Source organism: Corvus moneduloides, chromosome 3 (genome assembly GCF_009650955.1).
Source record: "Corvus moneduloides isolate bCorMon1 chromosome 3, bCorMon1.pri, whole genome shotgun sequence".
Taxonomy (NCBI): domain Eukaryota; kingdom Metazoa; phylum Chordata; class Aves; order Passeriformes; family Corvidae; genus Corvus; species Corvus moneduloides.
In genome coordinates this window covers 22,188,391-22,200,985 of record NC_045478.1, presented here as the reverse complement: position 1 = coordinate 22,200,985, position 12,595 = coordinate 22,188,391, and the positions used below count along the sequence as shown (strand labels likewise).

The 12,595-nt window shown below is 36.8% G+C and overlaps 1 protein-coding gene across 5 annotated transcripts in view; it reads right to left on the bottom strand.

The window, feature by feature from the left end:
• Positions 1-12,595, bottom strand: part of ARHGEF10 (Rho guanine nucleotide exchange factor 10) — a 112,202-nt gene that overhangs the window by 29,113 nt on the left and 70,494 nt on the right. For all 5 annotated transcript variants that reach the window (XM_032104586.1, XM_032104587.1, XM_032104590.1 and 2 more), the window contains 5 exons: positions 7,965-8,080; positions 6,232-6,359; positions 5,632-5,732; positions 4,605-4,726; positions 1,064-1,150 (listed from right to left, as the gene is read on the bottom strand). In XM_032104586.1, the coding sequence (XP_031960477.1) occupies positions 1,064-1,150; positions 4,605-4,726; positions 5,632-5,732; positions 6,232-6,359; positions 7,965-8,080 (554 nt within the window). The remainder of the gene's footprint in view (positions 1-1,063; positions 1,151-4,604; positions 4,727-5,631; positions 5,733-6,231; positions 6,360-7,964; positions 8,081-12,595) is intronic.

Below are 12,595 nucleotides of genomic sequence, written 5' to 3'. Positions count from 1 at the left end.
AATAATATTATGGCCTATTCTGATATCTGACTCAAATGTATACACATTACATAATGCAATTACTGTAAGTAACTGTGCAACATGCTATTTTAATACCTGGTGTTGTAAATTGTCTGTTTCTTTTTAAACAGGTAATATAGGTGAGGCCTGTCCTTTGCACAGTAACTGGTCTACAAAGAAATGCTCTGTTGCAAAAGAAAGTCTTGTAAACTTGCTGATACAGTATCCCAAATTTCTCCCTGATCCAGAACTAAGTATCATCATGTCCACAAACTTGAACACTTTAGGAATCAGGGAGAAGTAAAAAAAATTAAAAAAAAAAATCTACCCAAGCACAGTATACATTTTTGTATAGTAACTCCTTCTGTTTATATGAAATAAAATACTAAAGAGAAAGAAAGAATATTTTGTAGCAGTAGAAAGATTTAATTTGCATGTTTTTGCAATGACTGTTTACAAATGGCAAAGACAAAAGGAAATTATATGGGTGTCCTTGAAAAAGACCACTAAGAAAAGCTATTTCTAACTTTTAATTCACAAGGGTTCCCTTAAAATTTCAGGATTGTAGTAACTAGAAAAGCTCCTGAAATCAGGAGCTTCCCTTTTGTTTTTTTAAGAACTACTATCCACCTCATTTTTTTTGCCAGAATATCAGCGTATCTGGGGTCATAGCAATATGCAGAGTAGGTTTTTTTACTATACAGATTCAAACAGATTACTTGTGGCTAAAACATTCTTAAAGTATGAAAATAGACAGTAGGACAGTGTAAGCTCATATGTGTTTTAGCAGCAATTGTTACAAATTAGCACATAACTCCCTTCTGAATGTGCTCAGCACTTTGGAATTCATTCTGTGCTGCACAAATCACACACACTTAACTGACACCCTACAGAGACCAGCAAGATCACATGGACAATTACTAGCTAACCTTTTATCCTTAAACAAACAAAGAGAAAAAAACAACCCAACATTTATTTAATGTCTACATGTTGCTGAGAGTCACAAAAAGCAATGGAAAGAAACAGGAGACAACCACTTTCATATTTTAAAGATTACACTTACCCAAAGAAAACCATGTTCTGCAGCACAGGAATCTGACTCTGTTTCTCCGGCAAGGTATGGCTCAGGATTATAAGCAGCACATTCAATCTTCAAAGAGTGGAAAGAGAGCTGTTAGTACATTAAAAAAGTATGCCTGTTTCTGTCTATTTTAGTTTGTAATTAACTAAAGCACTTAAGGATATCAAAGAATCTCATAAGGCAAGGAGTCAGTTTAGTTCATCCAGCTTCCCATGGCAGCATCAGCTGCCCGGGTATTGTCCCTGACACATTTCTTATCTACCCCTACAGACGTTCAAGGCCAAAGACTACAAATTCTCTTTTGCTGATCTGCTCAAATGCTTCATGACTTCTACTAAGTTTCTGTAAGTCCCCAACCTGATGCCATCCTTGATGTAATCATTAGCCTCTTACCTCTCACCTCAGACACCAGGTACTTCTCTTTCTATGCGGTGTCCTTTCACATGTAAGGCTGATATATGTCATGACCCTGCCTGAAGCTCCTCTTCATTAGGCTAAATTAACATTATCACTTAATTACATATAATTTTTTTAAACAATTGATTTTTCAAACTTTTGTTTTTGAACTTATTATTGTCACTTTTTCAACTGACATCCCTCCAGCAGATGTATCAACCTCATATGTATATTTGAGAGTGCAGTTTTCTCACCTGAACACACTATTCTAGCAGAGCTGGTAGCAGCACTACACTTACCTCTTCAGAAGCCTGCGTCTACAGATCTCATTCATTACTGCTCTTTGTAACAATATTACATCCCTAAGCAATCCTTACTTTGCTGGTCTATTAAAAATTACTTTAACAGACTACTAAATCACCTCTTCAATCTGTATTTATGAAACTCCTAATTTCTCCCTGAGCATACCATGTGTCTGTCCTGATTGTCATCCTTTTTATTTTTCTTCCTGCCCCCCCCCCCCCCCCCCCCGCCAAATTATTTCTCCAGGTGCCTTAGTCATTTTGAATGCTAATACCATCATCTTGCAGACCTTGACTCCCTCCCAATCTCATGTCATCATGTTACTGTCAGTAAATCAATAACAATACTCATGATTCTATCATGCAGCCCATTTAAAATAAAACCTGAAAGCAGTAACAGACTCAAGATCTATATTTAAGTCCAGGCCAACTTTGAAGATCATTCAAGCATCAAGGATTGGAAAAAAACATTTTTATGACCAGTCATGGATTTCTAATTTCCCTAATATCCACGGCAGTTTCCTAAAGCTTATGTAAACACTTCAAAATATTGAAAAGCAATCATAACCGTGTAGAGAATAAAAAGGTTTCTAATGAGGTGTGATACTACATTTTTACACAAGATTCTCTATAATTCAAACTAATGTTCTCGTCTTGGACATCAATGTCCTTGTGATTATATTGTAGTACTAGAGACAACTCTGTTAGTATTAACTTAGACAGCTTCCCCCATAGCCTGGCAACATCAGTGAACAATTCCTCCCAACAGTGAACAATTAAGGAAGAAAAACCCCACACCAAAAAGAAACAAGTAGGCAAAAGTTAGAGTTCTAAATTCCAAGTTTACTTAATTTTCCAAAGTGCAAAGACTTTTACAAATCTCCTTGAAGCCAACAGGCATTATGAAGTGATTTGCCTTAGTAGAAAACACATTATTTATTCAGCTAAGCAATTCACTATATACAGACAAAAAATTGATATCAATAGATGAGAAAAAGAGGAAAAAAAAAAGGAGCTATCCATGACAGTCTTAGCATGTCTCATTTAACACATGATTACACAGTACAAACCACAATTACTTGTGGCAATTTACAGTAGCTGTGACAATGAAATATATCACTAGTGAAAAATAAGACAGTCTGCATGCTGGATATTTCCCAGGCTCCTTGCTACACCTCTGCCTCACTTTGCATCTTAGTCAAAAATGATGATTTTTGCCATAGTTAAACCCTGGTATTTTAGCTCTCAATCTTGACAGAAGCCCGGGATGTAAACTTGCTCTGATGGCTCCCTACACAACTGGGCACCCAGGGCAGCACCCAGAGAGCCAACAAACAGGATTAGCCAAGCAAAGGTTCTCTTCCCACTCTGACCTGTGGCCTGAGACCCAAACTGCAGCTGAGGCTGCAGAAAACCACCAGTAATACTTAAGTAATATTTTCTAGTAATATCAAGGACTTGGGAGAACCAGGCATGACACCTGGCCTCACACTCACATTACTTTAGGAGCTGCAAAACTGGCAAAGTTAGCCCAGGGCTCAGGCAAATACTGTCACACACTGTGCTTTCCTGAGGTGACCAAGGCAAAGATATCACCCAACTATATGGGTGACAGACTTCCCTTTCCTTTCAAAACAAGAAGACTCTATTCTAACTTGATTAGAAGAGTTGAGCCTGGGCCTTCACGGATCCTGGCATGCATTTTCAGGACTTACAAATGTCTAGGCTCTAACGAAACACATACATCATTTAAGTTTGTGAAAAAAAATTAAATTAGCTGGTTGTTTCACCAGTGGTGACTTTAGAAAGTAGTCAGTACAGAAAAAGCTGTTTAATAAGACAAGCATGACTATGGTTGTATGGGAAATCAAGAGAGTTTCAGTAGACTTTGGCTGCTCTGAAAACCAGTATCACAGGAATAGATTGTCTTGGCACCATTACACATTTTTACTGCGTTTTGAATCACCAGTTATTTTTCCCCAACATCCAGGCCTGTATACTCACACGTGGAGGGAAGCTCAGCAGCCTGTGTAGGCTGTTCTAGCAATGAAGGCCTGCAGACTCACCTCTTAAAGCAGCACCCATCCAATGACGTTAACTTAACATTGGGATTCTATCCATACATACACAATTTTATTTCCATTACTGTTTTTGCACAAGACTTACTGACTGACGGTCAATAAGAAATCCTGTTGATACACAGAAAAAATAGCATCCAGCACTCTTCCCTTCCATCTGTTTGGTGTTGCACTTATTTTCATTATTAAAGTCAGTGGTCAACAGGACTTCAAACTGACACATTACTTTAGGAAATGAACCATTAAGAAAATATCTATGTCATTGTTTGGAATATGACATTTTACATAAGATCCCATAAAACGTAATTTTTAAAAAGAATTTTAAAATATTGTTCTCTGTGGACTAATAAAGATCAGAAATTTGAGGAGGATTTAACATAGCTACACCAGGGAAAGACAGCTTTCATGGAGACCAGATTCCTGCCCTTTGTAAGCTTTAGGTCATTTCTAAGCCCCAAACAGACACTTGGAAATCTCACTTCTGTTTATACTGAGTGATTCACATACATATGAAAGTGAATGTCATACTATGTAAAAATAAACACTATGCTTAGTGCCTCAAAGACTGTAGCATTTTGCATTCCCATGACTCTTCTGGACCTTTAATTACTAATGATCGAAAACCAAGATAGCAACTCAAGAGAACTAACAGATGTGAACTAATAGATGTATTTACAATGCGGTATTCTTTAGAAATTATATCACACAAAAACCTTAATTGTAATCTCATATCAAAATTCTGTTCACCTTAAATTCTTGTTGCTTGGCCATCATCACTGGCATGTGTCTAACAAGCAGAGGATGTTTCTCCTTTTTGATTTGATTCCCATCATCTTCTATGCAGAACCAACCTAACAGATTATCCTCCACTGTAATGGAAAGAACAATAAACACTCCACAATCCTTTCACACCTCTCTCCACAGGAGCAGAAAAGAATTCTGTTAGGACTAGTCAATACAGATCAGACTGTTCTTATGCCATAGGTGCATAAATGACAACATAAAACTGTGAGCAAAAATTCAACTGAGTAGATTATATACATACAGATGATGCAAAAAAAGAACACCTTACATTAACAAAATGTTAAGGATAGTCTCTTAACGATCTTGTAAACTGAATATTGAAAGAGGAAAAGACACATCAAACCTTTCCTCAGGCTCTAGGAAATCTGTTTGTTGAACAGCATTTCTCTGCCTGTTTAAGTAACATCACTACCAACTGCTAGTTATCACAGTTATAAGGATCCTCCTCCTGGAATGATGGAAACATCCATTCTCTCTTCTCTTTTGTTACTTTGCTTGTCTTCAGTGAGGCATCACAAAAGGACTCTATTTTGACCACGTGCTGGTGAAACTTGCTTTCAGGCAAGTTAAAATTTCTCAACTTAGGTATTGAAAAGTCTAAGTGTCTTTGGAAACCTATACCTCTGTGCAAGCACAGGCGACTAATAACATGACATGACAGCATATTTTTTATTGCTCTAACTTAGATCAGGTTTGTGTTGATTTAGATGCAACAATTAGTAATGAATACCAGACTTCATTAAAATACTGAAGAAAATATATTCCTTCATAATAAACACCATGTTTTATCTACAATGTTATTACAGCGATACACAATCATTACTATTTACTGTATTGCAATTTTAAACATCTGCAGACAAATTTTCACCAAAAAAGAAAAATCATTCTCCAAAAAATAAAAATAAAAAAATTACACTGTACACTGAGAGCTATTTTAACTCATTAGGAAATTTGAGTAAATAGGAATTACCAAGGGCCAGTTTGGCCATTTGTAAATTGTTGATCCAAGACTGTTTGATGGCAGGGGTAAATGTATTGAACACAGCTGTAAAGAAAGTTGGCCGCCCAGACCTGCAAAACAAGGGGGAAAAAAAAAAAAAGCCACTATAAATGCATTGTGTATAAATACAGCCATGGCTATAAATGTTGAGCGAGATGAAATTCCATTATTTTCTAATGCTTAGACAAAGACTAAGCTCTGATTTCAGTGTGCAGGCTATGATACACCATATGTCCATCTTCCTACACTTCACATAACATGAAATGTTATGAGAGGAACACCCTCACTGGTGAAGGAATACGCCAGTGACTGTTCCCTATCACCTGTCACTACCACAGTTCCTCTCTTGCTTCTTGCACCCAGAACGTTGGGCTGAGGAACAGGAGAAAAGCTACAGTGCTGCTCTGGAACATTAAAGCTCTCAGCATTGTGGCATAAGAGCAAAACTCAGGGGCTTACCACGGAGACAGAAGTGAGGGAAGAGCTACAGATTCCCAAATCCTCCCTTGTACATCTATACCTAATATATAAACTAATTTAGAAAGTTTTGTAATCAAGATTTCTACTGACTTATCCTGTTTTCCCGGGAGTTGCAGCTGAATTCTACAGCGATCTGCTGCTCTGATTTCATCTTCTTTTTTCAAAATCAGTTTTTGTAAACCTGAGGTCCAGTCATGGGCTACAGATTGGTTCAAGTTCTGAAAAATTAAAAAAAAATAAGATTCCACAGCAGCCTACCAGCCTGTTGCAAACAGGATAATTAGGTGACCTGCATATAACAAACAATGACACATGGGCTTCCATTAGACCACATTTTAATCATGGACAATTTAGCTATATTTGTAAACACATTTCAGAAAAATCTGTAAAACATTTGCTAATGTATTTTATCTGAAAATTTAATCTCACATTGCTCAGTTTGATGATACACAAATGACATTCCCAAGCATCTGTCAAATTAAAAAATGTAAATTTGTGTCAGGTGTACGCACAAATCTTTTACTTTATTCCACCCTCCACAAATTCTGCTTCTAAAGAAGATCTTGTGAAAACATCTACAAATCATACTGAAAATATGCTTTTGTTCAAATCTTTGAGTCAAAATGTTTACAAAGCCATCATGAAAGATGTGTGGTCTAAATCTGTTTAAGATGCTGAAACAATAACTCACTGCAAGGTGAGTGCTCTGTTGCAGAGAGTAAAAGCACACCTGGATGATACAAAGCATCAAGACTAACAAGCTGGCAGAAGTACACAAACTTTCCACCATCAGGATTCTATGACAACTTAAGTGTTTTTCAAAAATAAAGAAGCTGACCTCATTTCTCAACTAAATTCTTGTAATTCTGTTACACACATCTACTTGGAAACAATGACTGAATTTTAAGTTTTCAAAGCATAGTTGGCTCTGACTGCCAGTGCAGGAAGAAAGGTTTTGAGTATATGGTAATGGGGGAATGTCTGACAGTGTATATATGCTATACATATTCCCAATTATGCAGATGAAATTCACCTTCTACTTCTCATAAAGCTTTGTCCAAAAGAACTGTTTCCATAAACTTCTTTCAGAGTACATATTTTCATAAAATGTTATGTTTTATTTAATGCCTTGTCTCTGGAGCCAAGATATGTCAAGAGAAACTCAGCTTTCATAAATTCATACATGTACACACATGTATGTACTACCTGTGGTGGCAAGTAAGAGTTAAAAATTACATGTAACCATGTATAAAATGTATAAAAAAACCAAGCAAAAAAGTAATTGTTTGAAGTCTCAAGACTTCATTTGGTGTTAAATACTATATTTGTTAGCCAGAATATAAGCTAAATCAAAGGGATGTGAACAAAGCTAAAGCAAAACACTTTCAAAATTCTTCTGAAAATCCTTTTATATTTTTGTGATTTATACTCAGTTTTAAGTACAGTTTTTCCCCAAAAGCCAGCTTGGATGAGCTTGGATGGGGATCAAGAGCTTCCTCCAAACAACCATCCTCCTACTACCATGTCTAACTGCAAGAATCCGATTTCTTAACATCAAAATGTAATTCTGTTTCCATATAAGCTTATCAGCTACTGAACAAATGCAGACACTTGTAGTACCCACCTACACTTAAAAACAATAAAGAAAAACAAGCTTAGAAGGACAGCTGTAATCCATTTATAATATTTAACAGTAAATGCATTACTAGAGGTAAAAATTATTCCCCTTTTTGCAGAGAGAACTATAGAATGTCTTGCACAGACCCTAGAGAGAGGCAACTATGCTACTTTACTTGAAAAATAAATCCAGCTTTGTTTATTACCTGGTAGTTTCCTTTAAGGCTGCTTATTAATTGACTAATTTGACCAAGTACATTCAAGTCATGTAAAAGGTTCTGCAGATCATGGTACAGTTGCCCTGGTCCCATATAGAGCTTGTCTAAAATGAACAAAACCATAAGGTTATACATAATAAAAAGATGCAATTCTCAGTTCAACAAGGAAAGTATCACAAAGATAATATAAACATATATTACATCTGAAAATCAGCATGGTTCATTTCTACGTATATCCTCACTATTTCACTTTGTTGCTCCAGCTACTTCTAATGTCCCTGCAGACAGATAATTGTGACAGGCACCCCAGGAAATAGGAGTAGCATATACCACATACAACCTTCACACATACAGGCAGTACCACTGGCATTTCCTTTTAGATCATCTTATCATTGCCTTTTTAGCTACAAAAAAAGATTCAAGCTTGTTCAGCTTGTATGATGGAGAACACTATCTGCAGTTTTAATAACCCACACTAGAACTGTAACAAATATCAAAGCTTCACTGGCCCCAAAATCTCTTGCTGCCATGGAAGTTTTGTGTAGCACCAAACACAGACTTGCTGTAACACATTAATTTAAACATCTTTCCTGGAGGTTGTTTTTGGTTACATGACAAGCAAAAAAATTTATTTGTAGAATTTGCTATGATGGTTTAAAATTCAAAATTTTCTTTATTGATCATGAGACAGTTCTGGATCATATAACCATATCCTAATTACAACACAAGCCTGCAATTTCACTGAACCACTTGAAATTTTACTGTAATCATGCTTAAATCAAAAAATGATCTGCTCTAAAATCAGCAGAAAAGCTGAACAGCAGCAGAAATATTTTATGCTAATCATCAATAAGTACAAAGGTTTATAAGGGAACAGTAACTCAGAAAAACACACTAATTACTAGGATAAGGTGTCCATTTAAATGCAAAAAGCTTGCAAAACCCTGCTAATATACTCTGACTACCATGATGCTAGGAGTGGAATGGCTATGTAATTCCTTTGGAAGCAACACTCACTCTTCCATAAAAAACCCACCCTGACTCATACAGAGTCAGCATGTTTCTCTTTGGCTGAATGACAGGAACAGGACTGGATTATCTTTCCAGGAAACTCCTGCAGATTCTTTAGCTCATGCAGTGTAGTATCCAAACTATGGATCCTTCATCCTTACCATTTTGGAAGCTTTGGAAACCAGTCCGTGGGCAGCAAATGCCCCTGGATCAGAAGAATTTCAATGGTGTGTTGGCAAGAGCAAGATCTAAATACAGTGCTGGCTACTGGCTCTGCAGACAGATCAGGAGCACGGACATGAGTTGTGCCACCTGCTCTGGCTGCAGGGCAGAGGGCGCTGGGCACAGCCCAGCTGCCACACACACCGCGGCCACCCCCAGTCCCTCCAGTCTGCTGCAGGGCCCAGGTACGAAACAAAACTCATCAAACCAAACACAAAGCTGTCCAAATAGCCTAAGTCAGAATAAAAGTGAAAAATAAACTCGTATGAAACAATGTTACTTAAATCATTAGTATATTTTCAGTTAGGTATCAAAATAAATATTTTCTAAAGACACTTTCCTCTTTGGAGGCATCATACAGATAGAGGCCAATGTTTTTCTTTAATGCAATTCACTATATTAAGCTGGAAGTCTGCCTTAAACCCTGAAAAGTACAAAATTTCAAGGCTCAAAGAAAATATTAATGGCTACTTTATTTCTGAATTCTCCACTTCACTGCAGGAAAATGCAACATAAACCTGAAATATTACACATTCCCATGAAATTTCAAAGTATTATCTAGCCTTTAAATCTTCTGGTGTATTGGATCAATGAAATTATTTCTGTGTGTTGCACTTGAGCACCAAACTGCACTTTACTACTGTTTACCCATCCAGATAATAAATGCAACTATCATCCTCTTCTGTGCCTGCTCTGAATGTTAATTAGAAGAACAATCTAGCCTTTTACCCTTAAAACCAACTTAGTTAGAAAAGATAATTACATTTATTGTACACCATTAAAAGAAATGACTGCAAAGTAGATCAAAGAGAAAGAATTTTGTAATTATGGTCAGTTGAGCATATCTGCAGTTTTATTTCAAAAAAAAAGAAAAAAATTAACACTTTTCTTGAACTGCAGACTCCATACTTTCTTCAACCCAAATACTTGAAAAATCTATATCTGAAAAGATGTAAGCACTTCACTCCTTGTATCTGTCCTCTGCCAGCTTACACCTTTTGTCTTGCTAACATCCACAATAATTGTAATTTGTTAAGTACCTGAATCCCTTGTTCCTAGATGCATCAAATTGTTGATTTTGATGGGGCTACTTGCAAAGAAAGGAGCAGGTAGGTCAGTGTTAACATGAAATCTGGTGAAATCTAGCTAAAAGTCATGATAATGTGTCTGGCACTGTAAAGAACACAAATTATATCATTCTTGCTCCAAATTTCTCTAGCAAAAAGACAGCTTCTGCAAAAAAAAAAAAATTTAGACTGAACAGAAATAATTGTTTGATTAGTTGAGTTTTTAGCAGAAGTCCAGTCACCTGTCATTTATAAACTCCATTACTAAACAAACAAACAGCTGCCCTGAAAAAATTACTACAAACATTTTTGTGGGTTTGAACCAAGAGAAAATTTACAACAATCAGGCTGTGAAAAGCTGAAAGTCTGTGAGGCTTCCCTTGTACAGGATGGATATTTTCACCCAAGCAGTTTATATTATTCCTAAATTATAAAAGCCAGGGTCACTCTTTGTAGCTTGATAAAGACAGTTACCAGACATTTTGTTTATTACTGTTTGAAGAAGAGACATTAATGCAACATAAAACAATCAGCATCCAGGCAACTCCTAGATGCTGCAGGACTTTATGCCATAGTCTTCAACTGAGGCCATAAAGCAAGCTTTAACTGCTTACACAGATGGACTTGCCCTGTGCAGTACATATATATCCACCATGCCTGATAATCCTCTTCTTGAAGCTTCAAATAATCTTACAAATATCTTTGTTCCAGCCTTGGTAATAAGGCATAAATCTTGAATTTCATTCAGTAATTGTCACCTGAGTCTCTTTTGTCTGCATCATGCATATTTCATAAGCTATTAATAAGTCAAGATAGAAAGGATGCAATATGAACGTCAAGCAAATAAACTAACCTGGCATCTGAAAGGCTGTCACACAGAAAAACTAAACAAAAGTAATTTCAGGCTCATTCATTAAAAGACCACATTCTTAGTACAGGAAAGGAAGCACAAAATCAAAACAGTAAATAATTAATGAGAGCCTGCTTCCATCCTCTGATGTTCTAGAAAAGAGAAACAGCCAATTTAAGAAGAAATTTTAATAGTCAAGAACTAGATCAATAGGCATGACTAATATCAGTCTTTCATGGAGGTCCTTAGTGGGTACAAACTGACACAGAAAAATAAGGCTTCAGAGATCAATAATGACGTAGATTCATCAGGAGTGAGTTCTCCAAAAACTGATCACTTGGATTGTGTCTGGATAATGAGTTACAAGTTATAGCAACTTCATCTCTGAACTGGGTCCTGTAAGGGTTACTCACAATGTCATTTAAAGTAGAATTGGCTTCTCAGTGGTTAACCAAACATTGACTACCAGTTGATCCTGAGAATCATCTGATGGAAGGTTTTTCTTGAGTGGAGGAGGTGGGGAAGAACACTACTCTGTTCATCAGATGTTTCCCATCTCACAGCCACAGACTGCCTGCTTCAGCCCACACATGTTCCCTGACCATTCAATTGCTGGCTATTTTGGGGTGAGTGTTCACTCTTTCTTTTATCCATAGAGAGTGCACTGAAAAACTCTTGGCTTCACTCCAAAGCAGATACATGGTCGGCTTCCTTTGTACTGTGAAACGTTTCACAAATGATAAAGCCATTCCCTTCTCATTTCTAAGACACTCTTGCTAATTTTCAAGCTCGAAACCAACTTATTTTTCCTATGGGGAAAAAAAACCTTCATTGTTTTACAGAAGGCTCTCCCCAGCTCTACACATCCTACGTGCTACAGTGTGCCTGGGCAGGAGAGAAGGCAGCATGCTGTAACCAATAACCACATATGTGGCTTCAAAGGCAACTTTTTTGCATTCCACCTACAGATCAAGGGTGAAATCTTGGCCACATGTAAGCTAGCAAAAATTTTTTTTCATCAACTCCTTTGTTGCTAAGATTTTACCAGAGGAATTCATGCCCCCCTGCAACAGGCAGGTTTACTGCCAACAACCAGTAATTCATGCAAAATACCCAATTCCTTGCTCAGCATTAAAATGAAATACACTCAAAGTTAAAAAAGAAAGCAAAACCACAACTTGGGAAGAAAGGAGGTTAAAGTTTAAATTTATTTTGCTGCTAAGTAAAATTGTGGACAAGATTCTGCTTTCTGTAACAATTTCTTCTTAGGCCAAGATACATTTGAGTATAATACTAAACATTAATTTTGCCTGCTTGTTTCCCAGTGTTACTCTCAGCACCAAATTCATCAGTTTTGCCTGGTTTGAAGCAATTTTTATAATTGAAACAGAAGCAATTTTAGCCGATTTATACCCAGGCATTTTCAAAGCCTGCAGGAAACTCCCTGGGTGTGGTTAAAGTCAGTTTAA